The sequence below is a fragment of the Eschrichtius robustus genome, chromosome 13 (genome assembly GCF_028021215.1).
Source record: "Eschrichtius robustus isolate mEscRob2 chromosome 13, mEscRob2.pri, whole genome shotgun sequence".
In the NCBI taxonomy this organism is placed as follows: domain Eukaryota; kingdom Metazoa; phylum Chordata; class Mammalia; order Artiodactyla; family Eschrichtiidae; genus Eschrichtius; species Eschrichtius robustus.
In genome coordinates, this window is record NC_090836.1 from 17955399 (window position 1) to 17982778 (window position 27380).

The 27380-nt window shown below is 38.7% G+C and overlaps 2 protein-coding genes across 2 annotated transcripts in view; one reads left to right on the top strand and one right to left on the bottom strand.

Moving 5' to 3' along the window:
* The window catches only part of RECQL (RecQ like helicase), a 35909-nt gene extending 27138 nt beyond the window's left edge, over nt 1-8771 (bottom strand). The window contains exons 1-2 of the mRNA XM_068560168.1: nt 8690-8771; nt 6316-6363 (exon numbers count right to left, since the gene is read on the bottom strand). Coding sequence (XP_068416269.1) covers nt 6316-6331 — 16 coding nt within the window. The 5' untranslated portion in view covers nt 6332-6363; nt 8690-8771. The remainder of the gene's footprint in view (nt 1-6315; nt 6364-8689) is intronic.
* A 152-nt stretch (nt 8772-8923) lies between these two features.
* GOLT1B (golgi transport 1B) lies at nt 8924-19509 on the top strand. The gene is made up of 5 exons (XM_068561036.1): nt 8924-9072; nt 14186-14277; nt 15672-15850; nt 16674-16755; nt 18976-19509. Exons 1-5 carry the CDS (start codon nt 9048-9050, stop codon nt 19012-19014), a joined length of 417 nt encoding a protein of 138 aa, XP_068417137.1. The 5' UTR covers nt 8924-9047; the 3' UTR covers nt 19015-19509.
* The last annotated feature ends 7871 nt before the right edge of the window (nt 19510-27380 follow it).

A 27380-nucleotide genomic window follows, 5' to 3' on the forward strand; every position in this document is an offset into this window, starting at 1 on the left:
TGGGGTTGGTTGGCTGCTTCCGAGTATGCTGGAGCTACAGGGCTGAGATTACTGAATACTAACAAGTTTAAATTCTGCAGGTGGCTGAATTATGATACAAACTGAATTCCCAACCTCACAGGGACTCTTCTGTTAAAGTTAGGACATTGATTTGGAAGGAGTGAGACCCTGAAATCGGGATGGGAACATATGGGCAGATTCCAACGAAGCAGGGGACCTTGAGCCACTAATTCTGCCAAGTCTTTTTTACCCCCCCTCCCCTTTCTGAAACAGCCTCCTCCTGCCCGTTACGGTCTTTCCTGGGGTAGGTGCTCTGCAAGAGCATGTTAATCACCCGCAGGATCTGCCCCCGCCACCTCCCAGCGCTACAAGACCCACGAGGCCCCAGAGGATGAGGTATACAAATGTGAACCGTGAGAAAACATGAAACACACCAAAAGAGTTGCATTTGCCAATATCTATCACCAGAAACTATAGCGTATACGTGGGAATAGGTCCTAAGGCTACTAAATCAAGGTGGACAGCATACAATATTGAACGAAGCCAAATTTACTGGTGTGGACTCAATAAGAAATTCTGGATTTAGGGACTTGCCTGGTGGCGCAGTGGTAAAGAATCCGCCTGCCAATGCAGGGGACACGGGTTCGAGCCCCGGTCCGGGACGATCCCACAGGCCACAGAGCAACTAAGCCCGTGCGACACAACTACTGAGCCTGCGCTCTAGAGCCCGCGAGCCACAACTACTGAGACCGTGTGCCACAATTACTGAAGCCCACACGCCTAGAGCTAGAAGCCACCGCAACGAGAAGCCTGCGCACCGCAATGAAGAGTAGACCCCGCTCGCCGCAACTAGAGAAAGCCCGGGCAGCAACGAAGACCCAACGCAGCCAAAAATAAATAAATAAATTTATTTAAAAAAAAAAAAAAGACAGGACATAGTCCAACAACAAAATTAAAAAAAAAAAGAAAGAAAGAAATTCTAGATTTAGTGTGCTAAATATAGTGGCCAGGAGTGGCTCTAATAATTTACTTAGCTGGTCCCAAAGATGAATATCAGAAAGTTGGGGTGGAATGACACAGGTGGAGGTGCCAATGAAGTGGAAAGGCTAGGACTTCCTGGGTATGCTCTAAAGGAGGGAAACCTGAGGCTTAGGGAGATGGGACTGCTAGAGTGGATTATCAGGTGGGTTGATCGTCCACTCTCCCGTGGTCCCGTCCCCCAGCAGGACCCAGAGGATCCTCCCTTCACCAAGCCTGAAAGAAATGCATTCATGAGGGGAGCCCCAGCATCCGGGAAGAGGGCTGGAGTGGCTGTGCTCTGTAAGCCAGGAATGACCATGGGAAGTACTGCCTTTGAACTAGACTGCCTGAATCAATGAGAATAATGGATTCTAAGACATGGGGGCTAAAGGCTGGCAATTCAGTTCACGACCAGAGGAAAGGTGGATGTGGCTGCCATACCGGGCAATAGAGTAGAACAGTCTGACCCACACAGATCTCTGGCAGTAGCTAGCTGATCGTGATGTCTGAAATGGAAATAGAGGACTTGATCTGTACAGGCAGAATACAAAGGCCTGATTCTGGTAAACACACGCCTGATCTGAATCACCACAACGGAGCCCTAGTCCTTCAACCAGTTCCCGGAAATGGCCAGTTTATAGACCTAGAGTCCCTTGTATAAAGTGGAAGTGGGGCCCTTTGAAAAAGGACTCTCCTACACAGCTAAAATGTATGTGGTAAATCTTTCCACTATCCTTCTCCGGAGAAACTTATCAAGGTAATTGTGTATTGGGAAAAGGAAAATAACTTCTCAGAAATCACCAGACATCAACTCTAAACTGATAATTCCTGGAGAACTAAAATGCCATGGTGATCCACCAGTCAGAGTAGGGACTGGACTTAAGCAAAGCCGATGATCAATGCAGTTTTGCTTGGGTGCATCATACAGTGGGCTAGGAGGTCCTCCAAACTACTCTGTGGTTACTTCCCCAGTTCCAGCAGGCATAATTAGAACAGATACATTCAGCAACGGGCTGAGTTCACACATTGGTCTCCTGACCCAAGAGTAAGGACGATTATGGTAGGAAAGACCAAGTGGAAGGCAGATAAGTGTGCTTACCTATCACAACAGTGAACAGTGCTCTTCCCACTGCCAGGATCCACTAGCGAAATGTTTGCTTCCCATCCCTGAAACTTTGGACTCTGCTGGTCTAGAAGTCTTAGTTAGCAAGGAAGAACTCTTCTACCAGGAGATAAAGCAACGGTTCCATTTAACTGGAAGTTGACTACCACTTGGCCAGTTTGCGTTCCTCATGACAGGAAATCAACAGGCCAAGAAGGGGGTTACTGGACTGGCTGGGGTGAGTGATCCTGACTATTAAAGGGAATTGGATTGCTGTGACACTGCAGAGGTGAGGAGAAGTGTGTCTGGAACGGAGGGGATCCTCTAGGCTGTCTTTTGGTATTCCCATCTCCTCTGATTAGAGTTAATGGAAAACTACCAAAACTCATTACAAGCAAACCGCTAAGGCAAATCCCACCAGGCAAGGCCCCATGACCAGGTGAGCTGCTTGCTGAGAACAAAAGGCTATGGAGGGGTTTCCCTGGTGGCGCAGTGGTTGAGAGTCTGCCTGCCAATGCAGAGGACATGGGTTCGAGGCCGGGTCTGGGAAGATCCCACATGCCGCGGAGCGACTAGGCCCGTGAGCCACAATTGCTGAGCCTGCGCGTCTGGAGCCTGTGCTCCGCAACAAGAGAGGCCGCGATAGTGAGAGGCCCGTGCACCGCGATGAAGAGTGGCCCCCACTTGCCGCAACTAGAGAAAGCCCTCGCACAGAAACGAAGACCCAACACAGCCATGAATAAATAAATAAAATTAAAAAAAAAAAAGCTATGGAATGAGAAGTTGAAAAGGCAGTTATAAGATAACAGCTATGACCCCATGATCAGGTGAGAACCAAGAACTGTAGTAGCTATAAGCATTTCTCCCTTAGTTTGATATTCCTATATAAGCCAAATTTGGGTTTTTCTTGTTGGTGGTTGGTTGGTTGGTTGGTTGGTTGGTTGATGGATGGATGGATGGGTTGATTGATGTTCCTGCTCCCATTCCCCTAAACTCTAAAATAAAAAGTGTTAATAGTCGCTAACCTCATATCTCAGGATTTAAGTTAGAAGATTATCAAGAAGGATGTGATTCAGCAAGAAGAGGAATGAGCATCACCCAAAGATGAATAAAAAGAATGCCTGTCCTCTTCGGAGGAGATGATCAGTGTATATTTGGTTGGACCAGGGACAGCTGTATCATGTTGGGGAGCCAGAGATGTAGGAGGTGGAAGTGAAGCCGTCGCCATATTTTCCGTATTTAAGAAGGTCAGTGCAAGGTCAGGCCTGGTGACCTCACTGGCATGGGGCAGCAGCTGGGTCCATGATTCCAGCTGTTGCTAGATATCCGTAGGGAAACAGCAGGGCCTGCAGCTCCTCTAGATCCTGTGGTTCTCCTCCCTTGGCTTCTCTGAACACCCAGCCAGGTCATATGCAACTCCACGGGGAAGGACGCGAGCATTCTGACAGGTCCTGCATCACCTACACTGGAGGCTTTGAGGCAATAAGAGACTGATATAGGTTTCGGTAAGATTCATCTTCGTAGGGAGCAGTTTCTGTGGGCATTCCCCACTGCATATGCGTCTTCTCTTCCGCCAACTTTGGGCCCAGCTCCAGACACACAGGCAACAGACAGAAAGAAAGAGCTTAACCACTTCCCATATTCACACCAAGTAGAATCCCTACAGTCAGTCCCTTATATCGCTCATAGTGGCTCTGCTTCCTGATCAAATCCTACGTAATGGAGATGTTAATGTCAAACTATGCTACAAAGTCAGTATCATCGTACCTTAGATAAAGTCCTGACTGACTAAGAGTATAAGAAAATAGAGCTAGTTGTAATAAATCAGGGTCCTTTAATGTTTTTGTTCCAAATTATATCACCTCTATTGCCAGCACGGACAACACATGACTTGTATTATTGGAGATGAGATTGAAAAGTGAAAGATTTCAATAATCCATAACAAAGAGGGCTTATTACTATAATATATCTCAAGAGCACATAGTATTGAGCAGGGATCACACGCCAGCGTTCCTAAGCTTACAGCTGATGCAAGGGAGGTACCAGTCTTCAGAAACAGCACATTTTCTAGCAATATCCCATACTGAAATGAACAACGAAAGGAAAGTGATTTGCCACAAGGGAAGCCATCAAATCCAAATCAACAAACTGTCTGAAGGCAACTTCAGAGGCATTTCAAATATAGTTCGACAAGTGGGTAGAACAATAGAAGAGGTGGGTTATTTGAAAGGGGCACAATATTGTAAAGGCAATGATTCAAAATAAGCATCTCCTCTTAAATAAAATTTATCTATGTCATTACTCAGTTATTTTAAAATCACAGCCTACTGAGAAAGCTTAAAGTCTTGTTAAGTAGAAAATAACTCATTTATGCATTCCAAAAATACCTATACCGAACTGAGGCAAGGTTCTGTAACATCTCTGAAACCCTCACCTTTGTCTCTTAGTAAAGAACATTTGGATTAGCATTTAATATAACTTAAATTGTTACCATTATTATTAACCCTTAAGCTGTGAGAATGAGTCATGAGACAAAGCCAAAATCTATGTCACTATTTTTTTCATATTTATATTTAAATAAATTGTAAAGTTTTTAGGGGTGGATGGGAGGATGCCATACTTAGGAAAACCATTTCTTTAAAGTTTGAAAAGAACCTAATCTTGTTACCCCACTGTTAGTGCTAGTACGTAGCAAAGGTCATATTCACTATATCCTACAAAGAACAGGAAAGTAACCATAGAATAAGTTCCTCACTCCTGCCATCCACTTCTTTACTGAATAGTCAGCAAGACCTCACTAAGAAGCACAATAGAATCTAGCCAAGTTTATAAAAACAAGCAATGGATGGAAATATACCAAAATACCAAGAGTAGCTGCCTGGAAAAGGTGAAATGGAAGTTTTTCTTTTATACTTTAAAAACGTTTCAAATAGCTCCACTTATAGGAACTTATCTTAAGGAAATAATCGGAGACGCACACAAAGTTTTTGATTCAAAGATGTTCAACGCAACCTTTTTTAATTTTAAAAATGGAGACAGACTAAAAGTTCAACACCAACACTAAAAGTGTTAATTATTTAATGTCACTTCAAAACAATAAAATACAGAACAGTATTAAAAATAGAATATTTACAACATAGAATTTACTTAACAATATGTCTATATTCTATATCTACGTTATATTTTTAAAAATCACATTACCAAACATTATGTACAAAATGTTAAAAATTTTGTTGAAAAACAATACATCTAAATGTTACAGTATTAACCTGACTAGTGAGATTATAAATGATTTATATTGTCTACCTGATAATTTCTTAAGTTCCCAGAATGCTATCAAAAAACATATCATTCCTTGGAACTCTTATGCATTGCTTTTTGGGAACGTAAAATGGTATAGCCACGATGGAAAACAGTACGGTCGTTCCTCAAAAAATTAAGCACAGAAATACCATGTTAACCAGCAATTCCACTTGTAGGTATACACCCCCAAAAACTGGCAGCAGGGGCTCAAATGGATATTTGTACACAATGTTTGTAGCAGCATTATTCACAAAAGCCAAAAAGTGAAATAACCCAATGTCCACTGACAGACAAATGGATAAAGAGAAGGTGTATATACATACAATGGACTATTATTCAGCCTTAAAAAGATACATGTTACAAAACAGATGAACCTCAAAGACATGCTTAAGTGAAATAAGCCAGACACAAAAGGACAAATATTGTATGATTCCGCTTAAATGAGGTACCTAGAATGGTCAAATTCACAGAGACAGAAAGCAGAATAGTGTTACCTGCAGGGAAGGGAGGAATGGGTTTAATTGGTACCGAGTTTCAGTTTGGAGTGATGAAAAAGTTCTGGAGATGGCTAATGGTGATGACTGCACAACAGTGCAAATGCACGTAATGCCATGCACGTAACGCCACTGAACTGGATGCTTACAAGCAGTTAAAATGGTAAATTTCATTAAGTACATTTTCCCACAATGAAAAAAAAATCTGAAAAGACATCACTTCTATGATCAGAATTTTTAAAACAAGTATTTTTAAAATTTATTTTTATTAATTTCTATTAAGACTTTTTTAGCGCAGTTTAAGGTTCACAGCAAAATTGAGGGGAAGGTACAGAGAAAAACATGCAATTAGAAAGAGAACAGAATTAACTACAAAATGTAATCATCTCCACTAACCTGAAACGGATGCCATTCTAAAGTTGAATTGGAGAGCCAAATTTCTTTCTAAAAGTGAAAGAAAAATCAGAGCAACAACTTTTTAAAAACAGTACTGTTGATAACGCTCAATGATAATCTGTCATTACTAAGCACAAAAAATGTTAGAAAGTAAACTATATACTGCAGTGACCTTTCAATAAGGACTACATGCTTCTTCCCACTCTACTTTTTTATGGAAAATTCTCTAGATTTCAGAGAAGTGTCCAAAGTCACATAAACATATAATAACAAGTATGACGTCAAGAACACTGAACAAATATCCACCAGACACAAAACGATGTCACAAAAAAAGAGCAAAGCTTTGAGATTAAACAGCTTTACCACTAAATTACTGTGTGATCTTAGCAAAGCTAAACAACTTGTTCGTCTCAGCCCCTTTCCCTGTCTCTAAAATTGGGATGGTGGAAGCTATTTTACAAATAACAAGTTGGATAGATTCAAATACCCCAGATGAAGCAAAGCCCATCAACATAATATTCAAATTGATCATTTAACATTTTACCGAATATTTGCTTTAAAGGGTTACAATTTAGACTCAATCTTAAAAGAGGAATTGGTATTCTACACAGGTGTGAGATTTCAGAGGGAGAGAACATGAAAAGGTCAGAAGTGGAGAAAAAGCCTGGTTTGTATTAAGGAACTCAAAATATTTCTGAAAGACTAAAACTTAAGAGTACACACGAGCAAGTGGAAGGAGGTGAGGTTGGAGGGTAGGAACTTTGTTTAGATTGTCCATAATCTCCAGGAACACCTCCCCCAACTCTGATATGGAAAACCAATATTTTCCAAAACTAACTTAGAATGTTCTCCAAAGCTTCAGCATCACCCTACTCTTACTCAAACTGCTGACCTTATGCCCTTCCTCATGTAGAATTCTGTAGTCACCACTAGGCTGGAAAAATAAGTAGGGTCTTCTTTACCTTGCTAAGAAGTTTGGAAGGGCCACACCACTAAAAGATACTGAAGGAGGGGAGTAAACCAAGAACTTCTAATTCTTTATCGATACGAATATGTCTTCACCATTTTGTGGAAATACAATTCTCCTTCTCTAGACTGTAAGGTTCTCCAGGGGGGCAGGGATTGAGTCCCTTCACATCTGTATCCACATAGCCTAGCACAGTGCCTTGCATATAGTGCAGGCTCAGGTTTGCTGAGATTGAAAGCAGAGGCTTTTTCTATACTTATGAAAGGATGTAATCTACAACCATTTTGCCCCACTATTTTAAACGACTCCTTTGATTATACTGTTAAAAAACTGCTCATAAACTCCTTCCCCAAAGGATGTGATTTAATAGCAAAAGCTATCTGAACATAAAATAGGTTCAAAAATTAATGAGCTCTCTATAGCATGTGTGTCAGAAGTATACCTAGGCACTGTTAAAATCCAAAACAAACGGACACCAGTCTTGAAAATTTCCTGGGCAGACAAAACCAGCACAGACATACAAACAAAGCTGAATTTAGCTTATTTTGAAAGACTAACTTGACCTGGGGTATTTTTTGTTTCTGCCTCTGGAAATCAGAAGCAAAACTCCAACTGTTTCCCAAGGTTGCTATGAGGTAACCACTAATCAATTCCCTATCCTTTAAGAAAATGTTACTATTATAACCAATCAGTGTGAAGAATAAACAGTCCTTACTAAACAAGCTGCTTTATAACAATATAGCCCTGAGCCTAATTCCATGTTTCGATTTGAGTGCTCCCAGTTGGCAAACTGTCTTTTTGGTGTGTACACAATGAACTTTTACTAATTACTACTTCCATGATTCAGTGGTTTTACTTGCTATACCTGAACTTTTGCAAGCATCCTCAGGAAATATTTTACAGGGTCTCAGGCAGTCATGCATTCTTGACACCAAGTACCAGAGGCTAAATCACACACACACATCCCCCAACTCCTCGCCCCCTGTGTTTAGACGCAACAGCAATTGAATAATACCCTCCCTTACGCTTAGGCGTTCCCAGGGGCGTTTCCCAATAAACAGTGGTTGCAAATAAACAGGCTGTGGTACCCAAGCCTCCTGCATGGAAAAGGCTGGTGATAAAAAAAGACCGGTCGGCAGTGGAACGTGCCCCTAAAGGACCGAGTTCCATTAGAGCTGAGCGATGATAGAGAGTTCCATTAGACGGGCGAGGGCCCCTGTTTCTCCCCCGCCAATGTATTGGTGGAAGGAAGTGAGCCGGCCTCCCCATCAGCCAGGAAAAGGAATATTAGCTCTTTCAAAGCGGTAACGGGAGTTACCCCAGAACGTCTCCCCAGGGGGTTAAGGAACATCCTCCTCTCCTCGGTCTCCGACCCCAAAACGCCCCGGCCTCAGGTCCGCTACGCACCGTTTTCAGACGCGCTCCAACGAAAACTTCCCGCCACCAGGCTTTCCTTTCTTTCCAGCCAGGAGCATCCACCCTTCCGGGTCGGTCCTTTCAACCAATTGCAAGTAATATCCTTCTCTTATTGGTCAAGGGGTGTGGCCACCATTTGCGCCACTGAACAAAGCCATAGGTGATTGGTTGATGTTGGGAGCAGGCTTAGCCAATGGGAAACGGCTTTGAAATGGGGTGGGGGCGGCTGCGTGTTTCCGGAAGACGTGGCGGCTTTCGCCTGGGCTGTTTCCCGGCTTCGTTCTCTCGACTTTGCTTCACACCCTGGCCGCTCCGAGGTGCTGTCGACGCCGCCCTCACCCCTGCAGCCATGATCTCCTTAACGGACACACAGAGTAAGTACCTGCTCCGAGGCCCCGCCGCGAGCCCCGGACACCCGTTCCTTGGGCTGGGTCTCGCCCGCCCGCCCCTCCGCCCGCCCGGGTCAATGAATGAAGCTCCGAAATGGGGGCGGCGGCCTGCGAGACATAGCTAGGGCTGCAGGCGTCTGGAGGGCTGCCTGGAGGAACCGAGGGCTGGACTCGCGGTGGCGGACCTGGCCTGGGGGGAGAGTCGGTGGGGTCTGGGGAGACGCCCTAGCTGGGGAGGGGGAGCTTTCGCCGAGCGTCTGTCTCGCACCGTGGTAGCGCAGCTCTCACTCCCAGGGAGATGGGCGCTTTGTTCCCGCGGGTGGCCACGAGAGAAAGTTTGATGCGCTGTGCCCGCGGCCCACTCTTGGGGACATTTCTGCACGTGACATGCTTGAGGTCCTCTACAAGTTACTGCTGGTTGTTTGGGAGGCCGAGTTTTAAATGTCACCTATGATAGGCTGTTTTTGAAAATGTGCTTACGCTTAAATACTTTGAGTATTTGCCTTTTGCCACTACTGGAAGCAACCTTTTAAAAGTCCCTTGAAACAACTTCACTTTTCTACCGGCTACTGTCTCCCCAATAGTAAACTCTGTGTTCAGTTAAACGATTTCTTTCGTTAATATTGTATATTGTGCTTTGGTGGCATGTTTTATTATTTTAGCATCTTTCTGCCTGCCACAGAGTTCTCCAGGCCTATCTTATCTCTAAGATTAACATTGCTGTCTGTTTTCATTTTCTATCAATGTAAAATTTACACTTTTCTATCCCTTTTTGTCAATCTTAATAATTTTGTATTTACATTTCTGCCAACCCTATGCTTCCTATCTTTTGATGGTCGTGATAGACTTTTTATCTCACTTTGTTTTATCTGCCACGCCTTTGTTTTTCTTATTCTGAATAACTTACTTGAATTTTAAAGATTTTAAGAACTAAACAGTCTGTTGAAATAAAAATAGAACTTCCTTTAAAAATGCCCTGTTTTAAAGTGGAGTCGTAAGGTTTGGATTCAAATCATGGCTAACTTGAACTTCACCGAGCTGCTAATAACTCCTGCCCACACTGCCACCCGAATCGAGCTCCTTCCCTTCCTCAAATTGGACTGGGTCTGCACCTTGGATGCCCATTTTGGTCTGCCTGTTCTGATCAGAGAAAATATAAGTATAGTCCTTTTTTGTTTGGGGTTTTTGTTTGTTTTTTGTGGGATGTTTTGGTTTACTGTTATAATAAAATTAACCATTTTATATAATTGTATAAAAGCATCTTATTTCAGTTTACCGTGTGCTTTTATATAAATCGTTATCCTGAATTCTTTTAAGAGCCCTGTAGAGCAAAGAGGAATATGTCTCTTTTATAAATTAAAGGAGGCTCAAAAGAAATTCAATGTATAATCATGAGGGAAGTGACAGAAACAAGACTTGATCCCAAGTCTGCTGGCTCAAAAACCTTTGTTCTTTTCACGGTACCCTACTAGCATCTAAGAAGACTTGCTATAAAGCTTATTTGAAATCTATCTTAGAATGGAGAAATTGTTCCATAGCAAAAATAGTTTCAACAGTAGATATTTATCCTTTAGAATTGTGCATTGATTTTTTTTTTTGAGAGAGAGACTGTGTAGAATATTCAGAGCCTATTTTCTTTATGATGCAGTGCTCTGTTCCTCTCAATTGAAACCCAGAATTTAGCAGAATTGTATACATAAATTGCTAGGATTTATTTCTAATACTACTAATTACTCAGAGGAAGTACTTAATCTCTACATAGTTTTCCTATCTAACTTTCCTATCTTAGTCTGTGATTATTACATACGTAAATATATGAACTACTTATCCTGTGTGTAGAGATTCTCTTCTACTGAAGTCTTATAGGGACAAGTGCCTGATTTACATCCAAAAACCAGAACAAGGGGGTTGGGTTAGAATGTGGGCAGAATAGGAAGCAGTCTCCTCACTTCATTAAATTGATGAGGAGGATGTAATTATACTCTTTACTGCTCATTTGTCAAGTGTTTTAGATAAGACAATGGATCAGAACACAAGATGATTAGTGAACCAAAAGCTCTTTGGATTTCAAATGGTGTTTGTGTGTGTGTTTAACTGTAGGGATCAGCCATCATTCAAGTGACTTGCCAAAATTATTCTGGGATCCTGATTCTGGAAGAGAAGTACCAGACCAAGTACTGATCATAGTAAATAGCAATTCATAAGTGTTTCAGGGAATTCTATAGTAGCACACCCTACCTCACCCCACCCCAGAAAAAACCCACAAGATTTATTGAGGGGGCTGGAGTGGGGCAGTTCCTGTGCTGCCTCTAAATCTTTACTTCATTATGTCACATTGCCTGAAATTCTACCATGGTGTTCAGTTGAGTTCTTTATTGTGACATTTTTACTTTTTGAAAGGAATGGGCATAGTAAGAAAGACAATGCTGCCTTAAAATGTCTTAAATAAGATATCAAAATGCTAACAGTGATTGTCATTGGATTAAGAATATCTCTCCTTATCACATTTCTACAATAAGCTTTTGATTTTAGATACATTTGTCTTATTAGACTGCTTTTATCAGATTATGCTTTAAAAACACGCACATGTGTGTGTGTGCGCTCGAGCGGGAATGAAGGTTTGATAGTGCACAGAGGAAGATAAGTTTATTTTACTGGGTATGATTCTGGTGGTGAACGAGCAGCTCCAAGTAGGGCTTTAATAACCAGAGGGCTTGTGAATACATAGGCATAGGCAAGAATGGAATTCTGGAGGGGAGAAAATAACACAGCGAGGTCAGTTTGAGACTTTTGACCCATTCAGATCAGGGACTATTGGGCAATAACATGCTAGTGTCCGTTTTGACAAAAATGTTACAGGCAACCCTCTCTTTCTGTACGACACTGGATAAAGTAGTGGGAATGTTTGGGTTTCCCCTGTGATAGTTGTAAGATGTGGAGCCTGAAGACTGGATTTGAATTCTAGCCGGACTCCACACCACACCCCCGTCCCTCCCTGCACCTGTCCCCCTCCACACGCACATTTGCTGATTCTATGATCAAGGGTGAATTATTAATCTGAGGCTTCAGTTGCCCACATGAAACATGGGGCTGGTGCTACTTTTTAACCCCCCAGTTTTGCTAAAGGAATTATTTCATATCTGTATAAACATCTCATTAAGTGTAAAACCATGTACAGACATTGTCCTTTTTCACTGCAGTCAATTTTGTACTGACATCTCCTTAGTTATGTTAGTAACAAGCTAATTATATTAAACCTAAAGATGCTTCTCCCAGAAGTTCAGCCTACTCCAGTGCCCTTGAATTTCATTTAATCAAACATATTTAACCTGGCGAAAAAAAAAATCTCTAGATTAATGTAATGATGCCTACCTTGCAGTAGTATGGGGAGGATTAAGTTCTATAAGATACGAAAAGCACCTCGTAATGGGCAATTCATGGTAAATTCTCAATACATAGTAGGCATATTGCCAGATAGTTTCCTTTCTGATGAACAAACATCTCAAAATGTGTACGTAATCATTAGGACAATTTGTGAAAAGATAGAAATGAGTTGTATTTAAATAATTCAGCTGCCAGTGACTAAATCCTAACTACTAAATAGTTATTTAATGGAATTTTCCTTGCTCTTTTGTCCATATTTTCCTGTAGGAAATTATGTCTGACACCTAAACAGTTATTTGGTTAAATTCTCCTAAAGCATTTAAGCATGAAGGTATGAGCCTCCAATTTTCATGAGAATTTGTGTCCGTGGAATACACTTACCAGTGTATTTATGGACAGGTACCTGAATTCTTTGAGACTAACTTTCGGAGAACAAGGCAGCTGGAATGGGAGGCAGGAGTTAACTGTAAATTAAGGTGAAGGATGTCAAAAAAGGCATAGGATATAAATTTTCAACTCATCATAACATTTTACATGCTTAAATTTTTAAGTAGCTGTGACTTAGATTTTAGCTCTCTGGAGCCGAGGCAAAAAAGTAACAGATCAGAAATCACTACTGTGTATTTAAAATTGTGTTTCCCAAAATATGGCAGTTTCGGTCTGATTTATTATTTTATGCAGATAGTGCTGCTAGGTAAAATAAGGATTGGTGACTGTTTCCTGAAAACAAAACTGAAATAATCAAGGAACTAATTTCGTGGACTGTGCTTTGTAACATTAACAGAATAGTACAACTGTAACCTTAGAAAGTTAAGACTCTTCAGACATAAAGATAAGTCTAGGGAGTGTAAAGGTAATAAAATATTAGTTTTGTATAAAGAGTAACCATAGACTTAAAAGCTTATACTTTGTCCATCACTCTATACTCAGTACCTAGAACAGTTGCTGGCATTTAGGAGTTGATCAACAATTCTTTGTTTTTGAATGAAAAAGTAAAAACCCAGAATATTAATATTAGGTAAAACAGTCTTCTTTGAAATGTTGGAGAGGTGATTTTTGGACTCTTAGACTAAATATGTGAATGGATGCATAGTTGGGAGAGACTTGTAGAAGATGAATCCATAATAAGCCGTCAAGAAGTTAAAAGTCTGAAAATTAACTTTGGAGGAGACGGCTTCTTGACTCTCAAAATCTCTCCTGTTGTCATTGTGAGAAGCAGTCTGTGCTGACCTCCCATAGCATTTCCAGTGGGTTAAGGAAGGAATTCATTTTCAGAAGGGAAAGAAGGAACTGCAGATATTGTGCATACAAATACTAGTCATGGAATATGAAAGGAGAAAAGGAGACAAAAGTGAACCCACATACTTATGTCTGATGCCAGAAGGGCTCTTGGGAGGGAAAAAATAATATAACCAAAGGTTTAGATTCCTGATTTGTCTTTCTCTATTATGGATATGTTTGTGAGAAATGCTCTCTCTCATATAAGGATTAGAAATTCCCATTCATATTTTAAATTTTGGGAGTAATTTTCTGTTGTTAATTTAATTTGTTCTGGATCTTAATGAATGTCATTATAAGTCAACCTGCAATGTTGGGGTCCTATTTCCTTATATCAGTCAAAAGAAAAACTGAAAATTTTTTCTTGCTTAGTTTACGAGGATCTTAATGTAACTTTACTTTTGCTCTACCCTTAACCATATAACTTATATTGCAGAAATTGGAATGGGATTAACAGGATTTGGAGTGTTTTTCCTGTTCTTTGGAATGATTCTCTTTTTTGACAAAGCACTACTGGCTATTGGAAATGTGAGTTTTTCAATATATATTTTAACTAAATTCATAAGGACATTTTAACTACTAATGAATTATTGCCTGCTATGAAATTGGGGGGAAATAATTCACTGTTACTCATGTGAAGACTCCTGTTACATTCTCTGATTTCATCAGGGGTGAAACCTGTCAGCTTTCTGTTTAAATAAAAGATAAATGCTTAATGAAGTTTTCTAATTCCATAACTGCTCTGTTAAGTGTTTGATATGTGATTTACAATAGATTAAATCAAGACTGCCTCAAATAGTTCAAAGTAGATGACTTGATAGCCCCGTGTCTTGGTAAGTTTGTTAATGTTTTGACTTTACACATCTGAGATTTAACATTTGCTTAAATAGCATAAAATGAACAGAGTTTTATAAACTACTTAAACCTTTAAAAAATATATTAATAATTGACCTGCTAAGAAAGGTGTGTATATTGTTTATTTGGAATGTGTACTCTGTTGTGCATGTGTGAAGGCTGTGCAAGAGTTCTAGAAATAAATAATAACCCTTCTAAGAGGGCAATAAAGTCACTGAATAGCGATAAAATATTTTTGAAGTGTATGTTAACATTGGGCTTTTAATTGGACGTTGGAAAATATAAAGGGTAACGATTGTTCAAAATTAATGTTTTAATAAACAATAATATAAACAGCATTGGTATCTCAGAATGTGAAGCTTAACCAATAGGCTTAATAAACATTTTTGTGAAATATTTTTCACTGAAGAATGGTTATGAAGAAAGGCAAGTGTTTGGGAATAAAACCTGGGAAAACGCAGGCTTTTAGTCAATCACCATCTCTTGTCCATTGTCTGAAAACCTACAAACTATAAGTATATTTGAGAATGCATGGCTGTATTTCATTTCTGCTGCTCCCAGATTTCCGGAATTAATGAAACTAGGATCTTCTTGCTGGCTTTGCGTGGTTTCTCCTACTACCAACTGGGCCATGTCAGGTTTTCTCCCGTCCATAGGAACTCCTATCACCCCTGATCAAGTTTTCAGAACCAGGAGTACCTTCGGTTGACATATTTTTGGGCACCTTCCCTCTCTTGCCTTGCCGCTCATCTGCTTGACTAAGCCATCGCCATCTAGCTAAAGCTGGGGAAACCACTGCAGATGCAGATGCCGCTGGGTGACACCTAATCTTTCTTTGTTTCTCTTTTCTTCATATAATCAAGATAGAAGAGGACTGAACAGAGTGGGATACAACTACAGGTTTAACGTGGTTCTGCCTCTTGGTGTGCATTGTAGTTTTCTCTGGCCAGTTGCTCACATTAAAAGCCACGTATCTTTTTTATCATATTCAGCTTTGACCTTACCCCTTCAAACATATGCAGTGCATTTAACTGCTTTTTCTGTGTTACGTTTTCCTCCTCTTCTAGGTTTTATTTGTGGCTGGCTTGGCTTTTGTAATTGGTTTAGAAAGAACATTCAGATTCTTCTTCCAAAAACATAAAATGAAAGCTACAGGATTTTTCCTGGGTGGTGTATTTGTAGTCCTGATTGGTTGGCCTTTGATAGGCATGATCTTCGAAATTTATGGATTCTTTCTCTTGTTCAGGTAAGGCAACCATTTTATTTTATTGTTTCTCTTTCAGTAAACCTTTATGTCAAATAATTATTACAGAAACCCAGATGTGTTTATCAGATGCAGATGATTGCTTATGTCAGGGTATAAATTATTTTATAAAGTATTTTCAATGCAATAAAATTTATTTTGTTGGCATTTGACAGCACTCTCTTTATGTTTGGTATTTTCATCAACCAGACAGTGATTGATAGATAGATAGATAGACAGATAGGTAGGTAGATAGATCGATCGATCCAGCATTTTAATATGTAGACTTGATGCTGTACAGTTACTGTCACTTGATGACACTTTCTTTAGTGCATGTAGATATTAGAAAATTTTGGACCAAATACATTATGGGAGGTTTTGATCAGTTAATATTTTACAAATGCCACTTACCCAGTAAAGAATAGTATGCAATGTGAGAAAATACTTTCAAGTAAGTTGGTTTAATTATTTATTCAAGAAAAGTGTATCATTTGTCTTCTATCTGCCAAGCACCATATTGCCCACAGGAAACAAACATTATTAAGTGCCAAATCTGCTTTAGAGAATCTCTCATTTCTAAAATGGGAAATAGACTGTAAAGATACCAGTAGGATGTAATAGTAATGCCATTATAGATGTTTATGCAAAATGTTATGAGCACAACTAAGAAAGGGATCAAATCCAGGGAGAGGTAAGAGATAACTGAATTTTGAAGTCTCTTAAAACATTCAAAACTTTAACAGGATCCTTTCTTTTTACATGGCTAACGGTTCATTTTGGTAATAGAGAACGTGTTCATCCTAAGAACTTTTTTCGCCTCTCCCAGGGGCTTCTTTCCTGTGGTTGTTGGATTTATTAGAAGAGTGCCAGTCCTTGGATCACTCTTGAATTTACCTGGAATTAGATCAGTAAGTAATCATATATTTAACAATATGTTTTTCTAAACCATTAAAATAAATGCTCTCTGGGGGGAGGGACAGCTTGGGAGTTTGGGGTTAGCAGATGCAAACTATTATATATAGAATGAGTAAACAACAATGTCCTACTGTATAGCACAGGGAATTATATTCAATATCCTGTGATAAACCATAATGGAAAAGAATATAAAAAAGAATGTCTGTGTGTGTGTATATATATATATGTATATACACACACACACATACACACACACATATATATATGTATAACTGAATCACTTTGCTGTATAGCAGAAATTAGTACAACATTGTAAATCAACTATACTTCAATAATTTTTAAAAGTTTTTTAAATAAAATAAAAATTTTAAAGATAAATGCTCTCTGATGCTCTTTTTAGAAATTTGAGGAATTGATACATGATTGATAAGTTTTTTATTATGATATAAATGGTTGCATCGCATAGATTGTGGTTACCATGAATACCAGAGAAAATAATCATTGCTAAACCTATAGAACCTGAAATTTGGTTTCACTGTATCCATTTTTAATGTTCTCTCTTTTTTCATGTAACTTGGATTGATATGCTATGCTGCCTTTCTCTTTGAGAGTTCAAGGCACTTTTCAATTAACTTTTATATGATCTCTAATTTTAGAAGCGATAATATAAAAGGACACCATTATTTCTTACAAATATTTTCTCTCTTAGACTGTATCACCAAATGGAGTGCTTTAAGACAATTAAATAAAGCACTGTGATACTGGGAGTCAGATGATAAAATTCCATTCCTAGCTCTGTCCACAGTTAGAACAGTCTTGTCAAATCTTTTTCTCCAGGGCGGGCAATCAGCTTCTTAAAGTTGTTTGCAGACTTTTGTAGATGCTTCTAGAGAGGTAGTTCATAGCATTTATTGAATTCTCAAAGAGCTGAAGGATGGCTTACCCACTAAAAATAGGTACCACTATAAGCCTAATGTCATTTCCATCCTCAAATCAGAACCTTGCAGCCCAGATAACCTAGACATTTTTTGAAGTTACCTTTGGAGATACAATGTTGTGCTTTCTCTCCACCTAAATTTACCGTAAAATTCTAATGAATCCATGAGTGCTTTGAGAGCAACTTTTAGTTTCAGTGTGCCAATCACCTATTTGCGATAATATAAGATGCTAGAACCTAGGCTTATAGGGGTATATCCTGATTTCATTTGCATTAATCCCCAAAACTCATACAGTAGTCAATGTTGTTTATACTTAGAATGTCTTTTGAATGTACTACAACTTCTAGTTATAGAGCTGTAATCATTAATCATGTCCTTAATTTAAGGATTCTTCAGTATTTGCATAAATGGACATCCAATACTATAAATGATGTTTCCTATTATTATTACTTCATTGTAATAAATGCTTAAGTAAAAATGTGAATAATGAAATGAAAGAAAGGGTTAGATGATTGCTAGATTTTGATAGTGTTATATAATCACTTGGGTTATGTAACTTTTAATATCTTCACTAATTACTTTGTTTCAACATCTGTTTGCATCACCATCTGGAATGCTGAAGAAAGCCCAATTGCTTTATATTTGGGGTGGAGTAACCAAAGTAAATAACCACTTACATTAATGTGTGTTAAAACTTATGTTCCATAATTATCGATTTATGCTTGCATCATTAAGTCTCTTTTTAATGTCATTGCCACTTTCAGTCTGAAGTCCAGAATACACATTTAAAGTATTTTTAGTCAGTAGCTGTTGTTAATTATTGAACTTAATGGAGCTAAATCTGTTTGTTCAAAGACTACATAGGCCCAGAAGAGATCCACAATAATGGTCAGTTGAAATATCTTATTGGGTTCATTAATGCATGGATGGCTGACATTTCAGCTTTTTATTTTTTTACTTTTTTTGTTGAGCTAGCAGCGTTAACTTCATCTTATCCAATTTTTTTATTCATTGCGTTGTGTTTCTTGTATTGCACCCTTAAAGTCATATGTGTAACATGTCATGCAGAAACAACTTATAGAAAAAAAAATTTTTTTATATACACATTTGTGTCAGAAGATGGTGGTGAGTAGTACTGGATTAATCGTTGTCAGTCATACCTTAAATTTCCACAAATCTTATAAAGCTGGGTTTGTTAATCCACATTTGAAGTGTTGATGTAATATTTTATAGTGCTCTAGGCTTTCATTTAATTATCTGTTTTTCTTCTTGCAGTTTGTAGATAAAGTCGGAGAAAGCAACAATATGGTATAACAACAAGTGAATTGAAGACTCATTTAAAATATTGTATTATTTATAAAATCCTTTGAAGAATATTCAGCACAAAATTAAATTACATGAAATAGCTTGTAATGTTCCTTACAGAAGTTTAAAACGTATAGCCTACAGAGTAGCAACAGCAGTTAACAAAGAAGCAGTGAAAACAGACTTCTAACCAAGTCATCTAAGAAGTCAGCAAGCAAACCGAAGGAGATGAAATCTATGTTACAATGCATATTGAAACTCTTGAAGGGGATTCTTACTGTTTTTCCACAATGTGTGAAACACAGCCATCCTTAGAGAACTATAGTGCCTGTTTCTTTTCTTTTTTTTTTGAAGATGCAAGCACACCCATAGGCATTTGCTTTTTAGAACTGTAATGTCCTCTGCAACAGCGAAAATATTTCCAGTTGCACTGTGTCTCTGAAAGTGATGCATGAGTTAGATTGGATTATGTCATCGTAATATATTAAAACCAGGAAAACCCAGTGTCGATGTATGAATCACTTTTTTTCTTTTTTTTTTTTTGGTAAACGTACGGTTAAAATAAAACTTTTGTGGTTCTTCTGAATCTTAATATTTTAAAGCCAGATGGAAATCTGAACTAGATATTCTTTGTTGGAATATGCAAAGGTCATTCTTTACTAGCTTGTAGTTTCTAAGTTATAGCTGACTCAGCACTTTTTCTTTCAGGAACACATTCTGGAAGTCCTCATACTTCTTGGGACTCTCACGTGAACATCTTTATCTTTCATGACATGTAAGCATTTAACAAAAAAAGCATTCTTGGTGATGAAGGAGTCTGTTACATAGCTCACTGCATTGAATAGTTTATTTAAGATACTACGTGATGCAACCCAAATGGATAGTTCCATGTTGTGATCCAGTTTTTCTTTTTCTTTTCTTTTTTAAATTTTAGCGGTGATTTATTATTTTGCTTTTCATAAAATAACTACTGGTAATATTTACTTTAGGATGTACCGTGTTAAAAGGTTAAACTTACAGCTATTTTTTAAGGGCTATTTACATAAGCCAAGTTTTCCCTTATTTTCAGCTTTTTCATAACATAAAAGTCAATATGCATAATGTGTGTTTCATATGATCACTCTTCATTTGAGTTCATGGAGAGAATATCTGAGTTCACATACTAAATTATTTTACTGTAATTAAACTGGCTATAGTTCTGAAAAACATGACACTACAAAAATGATGTGTTGTCTTCTCTACTGTTGCTGCTTGACAGGCAGTAGGAAACAGTAGTTGTTTCTTCATTAGAAGTTTTCCAAGGTGGCACCCTTTTGGTAGATGTAGGAAGACATTTCAAGAGTCATAGTACTATTTGTTTTACCACTAATGATTATACTATTTACTCTTTTTTTTTTTTAACAGTTGCAAAGCTTTTTAATGTATAAAATCATAATTGAAATTTATGATTTTTATTGACAAATGTGTCTACAAAATATATTACAGCCTATGTTATTTTTAGTTAAATCTCTTGATGCACAGAGAAGTCCCAGCCTTGCTCATCTAAAGAAGGAAGGACTTGGTAGATAGTCTAATGGTTCAGCCTTGTGGATTACTGTCTTTCTGGTACTGGCATTTGACTTATAATCTGTGAAAACAGATGATATTGACAAAATGAGACTCCTACCTCAATAGTTCATGGAATAATAAGAAACCTAGTGTTGTGTCTAATGTTCTTCAAAAAAGTAATATCCTCACTTGGAGAGTGTCAAATATATACATATTTTGGGGATTGACTTATACAAGTTGCCCTGTAGGACTCTGTTATACATATTTTTGAGTGACCCATATTATTTACAGTGGTTAGATAATTCTACCTTTTTAAAGCAAGAACAGTATCTGTTAATGTATGGAACATCTGTATTATTTAGCTCCTTTGTAGACATGAATTTCTATCAAAATGTTCTTTGCACTGTAACAGAGATCTCTTTTTCAGCAATCTTATTTCAGAAAGCATTATTAGAAATGTGTAAAGGATGTGATAATCTCCCAGTCCTTAGTAAGAGTGAGAGGCTTGGAGCAGTTTTCAGTTTTAAATGAGTCCACAGTTTATCTCAAATGTGAGTTTGGGACTGCTTGGCAGCATTGTATGTTTCTTATTCAGAACCATTGATGCGGCTCTATTTTTAAACATACTTGTCTTCTGACAGAAAGGACTGTACATCATATTGTTTCTTCCTTTCCAATATTAGTCTTCTGTCTTTGTGACAAAAAACATACTCTGATTATTGCTATAAAGATGGAGGAGAAGGTCTAATACTACTTAGCCTTAAGTGTCTCTGGCATTGTTCAAATGTATTTTCTGTAACAGAAACCTATTTGGAATGTTTTCTTTTTCCCCTTATAAATTGTAATTCCTGGAATACTGCTGCTTTTAAAAGTCTCACAGATTATATGATCTAACAATTGAATATTGTAAATACACTTGTCTTCTCAATAAAAGGGTACTTTTCTATTAACTGGTGGTTGTCTCAACTTGGGCTGCTATAACAAAATTCCATAGACTGGCTTACACAACAGATGTTTATTTCTCATGGTTCTGCATCCTGGGAAGTCCAAAATGAAGGTGCTGGCAGATTCAGTTCCTGGAGCGGGCCCTCTTCCTGGCTTGCCGACAGCTGCCTTCTCACTGTGTCCTCACGTGGCAGAGAAAAAGAGAAGGAACAAGTTCTCATCTCTCTCCTCATAAGGACACTAATCCCTTAATGAGGAGCCCCATCTTGATAACCTCATCTAAACCTAATTACCTCCCAAAGGCCCACCCCCAAATACCATGACGTTGGGGGTTAGGGTTTCAACCTATGAATTTGGAGGGAACACATTCAATCCATAACAATGGTCAGATGTATTTTTATTAAGAAATTCTAAAACTTTAGCATTGCACAATAACCCACCTCGTGTTTTGTGGGTTTTTTTAACATCTTTATTGGAGTATAATTGCTTTACAATGGTGTGTTAGTTTCTGCTTTATAACAAAGTGAATTAACTATACATATACATATATCCCCATATCGCCTCCCTCTTGTGTCTCCCTCCCATCCTCCCTATCCCACCCCTGTAGGTGATCACAAAGCACCGAGCTCATCTCCCTGTGCTATGCAGCTGCTTCCCACTAGCTATCTATTTTACGTTTGGTAGTGTATATATGTCCATGCCACTCTCTCACTTCGTCCCAGCTTACCCTTCCCCCTCCCCGTGTCCTCAAGTCCATTCGCTACGTCTGCATCTTTATTCCTGTCCTGCCCCTAGGTTCTTCAGAACCATTTTTTTTTTTTAGATTCCATATATATGTGTCAGCATATGGTATTTGTTTTTCTGACTTACTTCACTCTGTTTGACAGTCTCTAAGTCCATCCATCTCACTACAGATAACTCAATTTCGTTTCTTTGTATGGCTGAGTAATACTCCATTGTATATATGTGCCACATCTTTATCCATTCATCTGTCGATGGACACTTAGGTTGCTTCCATGACCTGGCTATTGTAAATAGAGCTGCAATGAACATTGTGGTACATGACTCTTTGAATTATGGTTTTCTCAGGGTATATGCCCAGTAGTGGGATTGCTGGGTCATAACCTCGTGTCTTTTAAATTAGCCTTATATGCAGTTTTCTTTTTTTAAAATTTTATTTATTTATTTATTTATGGCTGTGTTGGGTCTTCGTTTCTGTGCGAGGGCTTACTCTAGTTGCGGCAAGTGGGGGCCACTCTTCATCACGGTGCACGGGCCTCTCACTATAGCGGCCTCTCTTGTTGCAGAGCACAGGCTCCAGACGCGCAGGCTCAGTAGTTGTGGCTCACAGGCCTAGTCGCTCCGCGGCATGTGGGATCTTCCCAGACCAGGGCTCGAACCCTTGTCCCCTGCATTGGCAGGCAGATTCTCAACCACTGCGCCACCAGGGAAGCCCCAGTTTTCTTTTTTATATAATGGTCACATCTTCCACGTCCGAACTGCTTAAATGTAATCATAAATAGAAATAGACTTCAGGTAAAAAAGTGAGCGTTGAATTTAGAAATTAGTGGAGAAATGCTTAATTTTTTTTTCTCTACATGGAAGGAATATATAATACTTAAGTATTTGTGACTTAAATAAAATCACTTAACGTCTGCAATGTTTTGATCTTATACTTTAGTAAGGCTGAAAACCACTGGCCAAATCTACCAGTTAAGGTACCCAATAAGTATTTGTTGAATCCAATTATTAAACTGCAAGTCTTGACTATTGTCTGGTGAATCTGTTATTAAATACAGTATCCAGCACATCTTTCTAACCTTGTCCTCTGGGCTGAAAGGTTCCAACTTCTGCTCTTCTGCTACTTGTATCCATATAGGAGGTTAGACATAGAAATGGCATCCCCAAATCCTTCATCGACTGACACTTTTTCATGGTCTTACCTTTACCAGGTCTAAGACCTATTAAAAGGTCACCTCTGTTTGACTGACTAGGCCAAAACAGCTGGCCCTTCCTTGTCCTCTCCTAGAACCTGCCAATTGTTTTGTGGTATTTACATGGTTTGCAAAAAGACATTCTTGACGTTCAAAGCCTTAAGTAAAGGACGGTGAAGACACTGGCCAATGAGTGGGGAGTTTTATTTTAGATAGCAGGCCTTCCCAGTGTCCCTAAATCTCCTCCTAAAACCGGTAGCCCTTTGGGGAAATTACTTCTTCCACCCCTTTGTGAGACAACTGGCCTATGGGGCTGACTGGCCTTCAGAGAATAAAGCCAAAGTAGGACTTGAACCCAATGACCTCATCATCCTGTACCAAAACCCTCTATTCTGTTATCAGAGAGTAATTTGGATACTTGAGTATCTCAATAGCCATATTGTCCAGGTAATCTTACCCAAGATAGTAGCTGTTTGAGAAAGACAAATATCACGTGATAGCACTTATGTGTGATTTCTAAAAAACTGATACAAACAAACTTAAAACAGAAATAGACTCACAGACATTGAAAACAAACTTACGGTTACCAAAGCGGAAGGGGGGTGGGTAGGTAAATTAGGAATTTTGGATTAACAAATACACACTACTATGTATAAAATAGATAAACAACAAAGACCTACTGTATAGCATGGAACTATAGTCAATATCTTGAAATAACATATAATGGAAAAGAATCTGAAAAAAAGTTGTATATATATATAACTGAAATACTTTGCTGTGTACCTGGAACTAACACAACATTGTAAATCAACTATACTTCAATTTAATAATGTATAAATAAAGTTTAAAAATAATATTTTAAAAAGATAGCTGTTTTCTGTGTGAACACAATAATCACTGACCTTGTAAGAATGCAGTTTAAACTGTGACAGTATTTTTTAAATGGGGCCTGGGCACGCTCCAGTCAACTAGAAGAATTCAGATAACATCAGTGATGCAGGCAAAATGATCTCCATTAAATATGCCTTTAAAAAAAGGTTTTGGATCCAATTTGTCCAGTACCCACTGCCGGGTAATCATATCAGCAGAATAAAATTTACTGGTTTTATGCAACAACTGTTTTTTTCTCAAATAAGTAACTCTTCTTAGCCCATCTCTAGGTTTAGACCTGTAAAAATCTTAAAATATTGTGAATTTAACAAAAACATTTGATTGGGAGTCAATGCCCTTTTAGAACAAACACATTCTGGCATGTTGCTTTTGATAAGACTACAATATTGATAATATGTCAAAGTCATTCTGCTCACTTGTGCATATTATGCTGAAAATGGCAGCTTTGACGTAAAACATCTGTTTGTGAATTCATTAGCGGAACTGTTATAGACAAACCACGTTAATTATTTTTTCCTTAAGATTGTAAATGCAAATCACAGTTTGATTGGCAATTTATTTTCCTGTCCCTCTTTCTAAAACCTTTGTGTGTTTTTGGTATGGAGAGGGGGAAAAGACATTTTAGTTGTTTGTTAGGGTAACCTAATAACTGGGTTTCACTTATAAATTCTTTTAAAATATAAACACATGCATAATCTTTCTTCTGTTGCTTTTTTTTTTTGGAAGTTGTTACAATCTTTTGAAATTAAATTCTAAAATCCTAAAACCTAATATTTAAAGGAATATTGATTTTCTTTAGATATGGTGATAACCTTTTAGTCCTTAGTTTTTATCTTCCTCCTCTCCTAAAACAGTGGAAAACACTACATTCATGGTTCTGGCTCCTTCTTGCTCTACTTATTCTTTAAAGGGAGTAAATATTCCTCAAGTTTCTACTTACAAACTACTTTCTATATTTCATTCTCATTTACTAACCAGATCTCAGCTTTCTTGGCTGCACATGATCGTCAATTCCAAACATCAAATGCCCAAACCCCCGTCTCTCTTAGACAAGTATTTACTGGTAGATAGCATCACCCCTCAAACTTCAGTCCCAAACTAAACTCATCTAGTCCCTCTCCATTATCCCTGATGTTTCTATTGTTAGCCATTCTCCCAGCCATGTAGACTCTAAGTGTTAGTTTTTCTTATCACTTTTTATATCCTGTAAGCTTTACTACTCATAATGTCCAAGGATTAGTAGACTAGCATCCATTAGCATCACTTGGGAGTTTACTACAAATGCAGACTCTCAGGTCCCACCCCAGCTATAATGAATCAGAATGTGCATTTTAACAAGATTCCCAGGTGATTCAAAAGCACATTAATACCTGCGGAGCACTGCTCTAACATTCTGAAGAAAGTGACCACCTCTGTCATCCATGGTACTTTAGCATATGGTGGCCACTCTGGTCCTTGTTCACTGTCTGCCTGTGTATAGAACTGTTTCAACTGGTTATTGACAAATTTGGGTCCTATTGTTCTTGCCTTCCACAAACTCCCTTTTTTGCAGTTCTCTTCCACATCATCAATTTCTCCTTGTCTGCTGATCATCCCCATCAGCATACATGCTCTGCAAATGGTCATCAAAAGAAACCAACACACCTGGTTGATTTAAGCAAAAGAGGACTTTATTAAAAGGACAGTGCAGTTAGTATCACTATTCCGCTAGCACTGGATGCTGGTGTCTGTCACTAGCATTGTAGCCAGTACTGCCCCCACAAACTCAGGCATCCTACGACCAGTGCTGCACCAGAAAGTATTTCTCCTGCTCCCCACTTTCTTCCCTCCCCAGCTCCAGAAGAGTGGGTACATCTGATTGGTGAAACCTGCCTCATGCCCACACTCTACCCGATAGGGAGGCTGGGAAAGAGCGTCTAGCGTTTTCAGCTTCTACAATACAAGGAAGATGCTGCCTCCCACCAAGAATCATAATTTATAGTTTAGGGAATTTCCGAAGTTCCCTAAAATTAAAAGGATTCAGATTTGCTGAAAGGCTAAAAAGAAAAAAATAGCCCACTTCCACCACACTCACATATCTTTTCTAAAAATTCATTTTCCTTTCCCCCTTTTGGAGAAATTTCTAAAAAGGTTGTCCACACTTGTCCTTATTTCCTCATATCCTATTCAACCCACCCCAGTCTAGCTTCTATCCTCAAAAGCCATCATATTCTCAAATCCAGCAGACACTTCTTAGCTCACATCAGTTTAACCTTTCAACGTTATTGGATAGTCTCCCAGCTCCCATGGCCTCATTCTGGAATTTCTTTCTTTCCGACTGCTTCAGTTCAGCTTCCTTTGCTGACTTTCCCTCTGCTCAATCTCTGTAGGTTTGTTCTCAGAGCTCTATCTCTTCCTCTTCTTCTTCTTTTTTTTTTTTTTTATAAATTTATTTATTTATGGCTGTGTTGGGTCTTCGTTTCTGTGCGAGGGCTTTCTCTAGTTGCGGTGAGCGGGGGCCACTCTTCATCGCGGTGCGCAGGCCTCTCACTGTCGCGGCCTATCTTGTTGCAGAGCACATGCTCCAGACGCGCAGGCTCAGTAGTTGTGGCTCACGGGCCTAGTTGCTCCGCGGCATGTGGGATCTTCCCAGACCAGGGCTCGAACCCGTGTCCCCTGCATTGGCAGGCAGATTCTCAACCACTGCACCACCAGGGAAGCCCCTCTTCCTCTTCTTAACTCCATTCACTCCCTAAGTATTTTTTCAATCCCAATTTTTTCCATCCTTAAAATTCTCAAGATTCTTAAATCTGATAATTCCTGCCTTTAGAAAATAATCTATAGGCTGGTGACCTGTTTGCTGAGCTCTAGAGTTTTGCATCTGCAACTGCCTACTTCACATTTCTCCTTGGATGTCTAGTATACATTTTAATTTTAATATGTCCAAAGACAACTCTTTATTTCCCTCTCTTAACTGCTTCTTTATGAAGTCTCTCCAATTTCAATAAAGAGTTTCATCATTCACCCAGTGATTAAACCAAAAATCTAAGAGTCATCCTTGACTTATTTTTCTTAAAC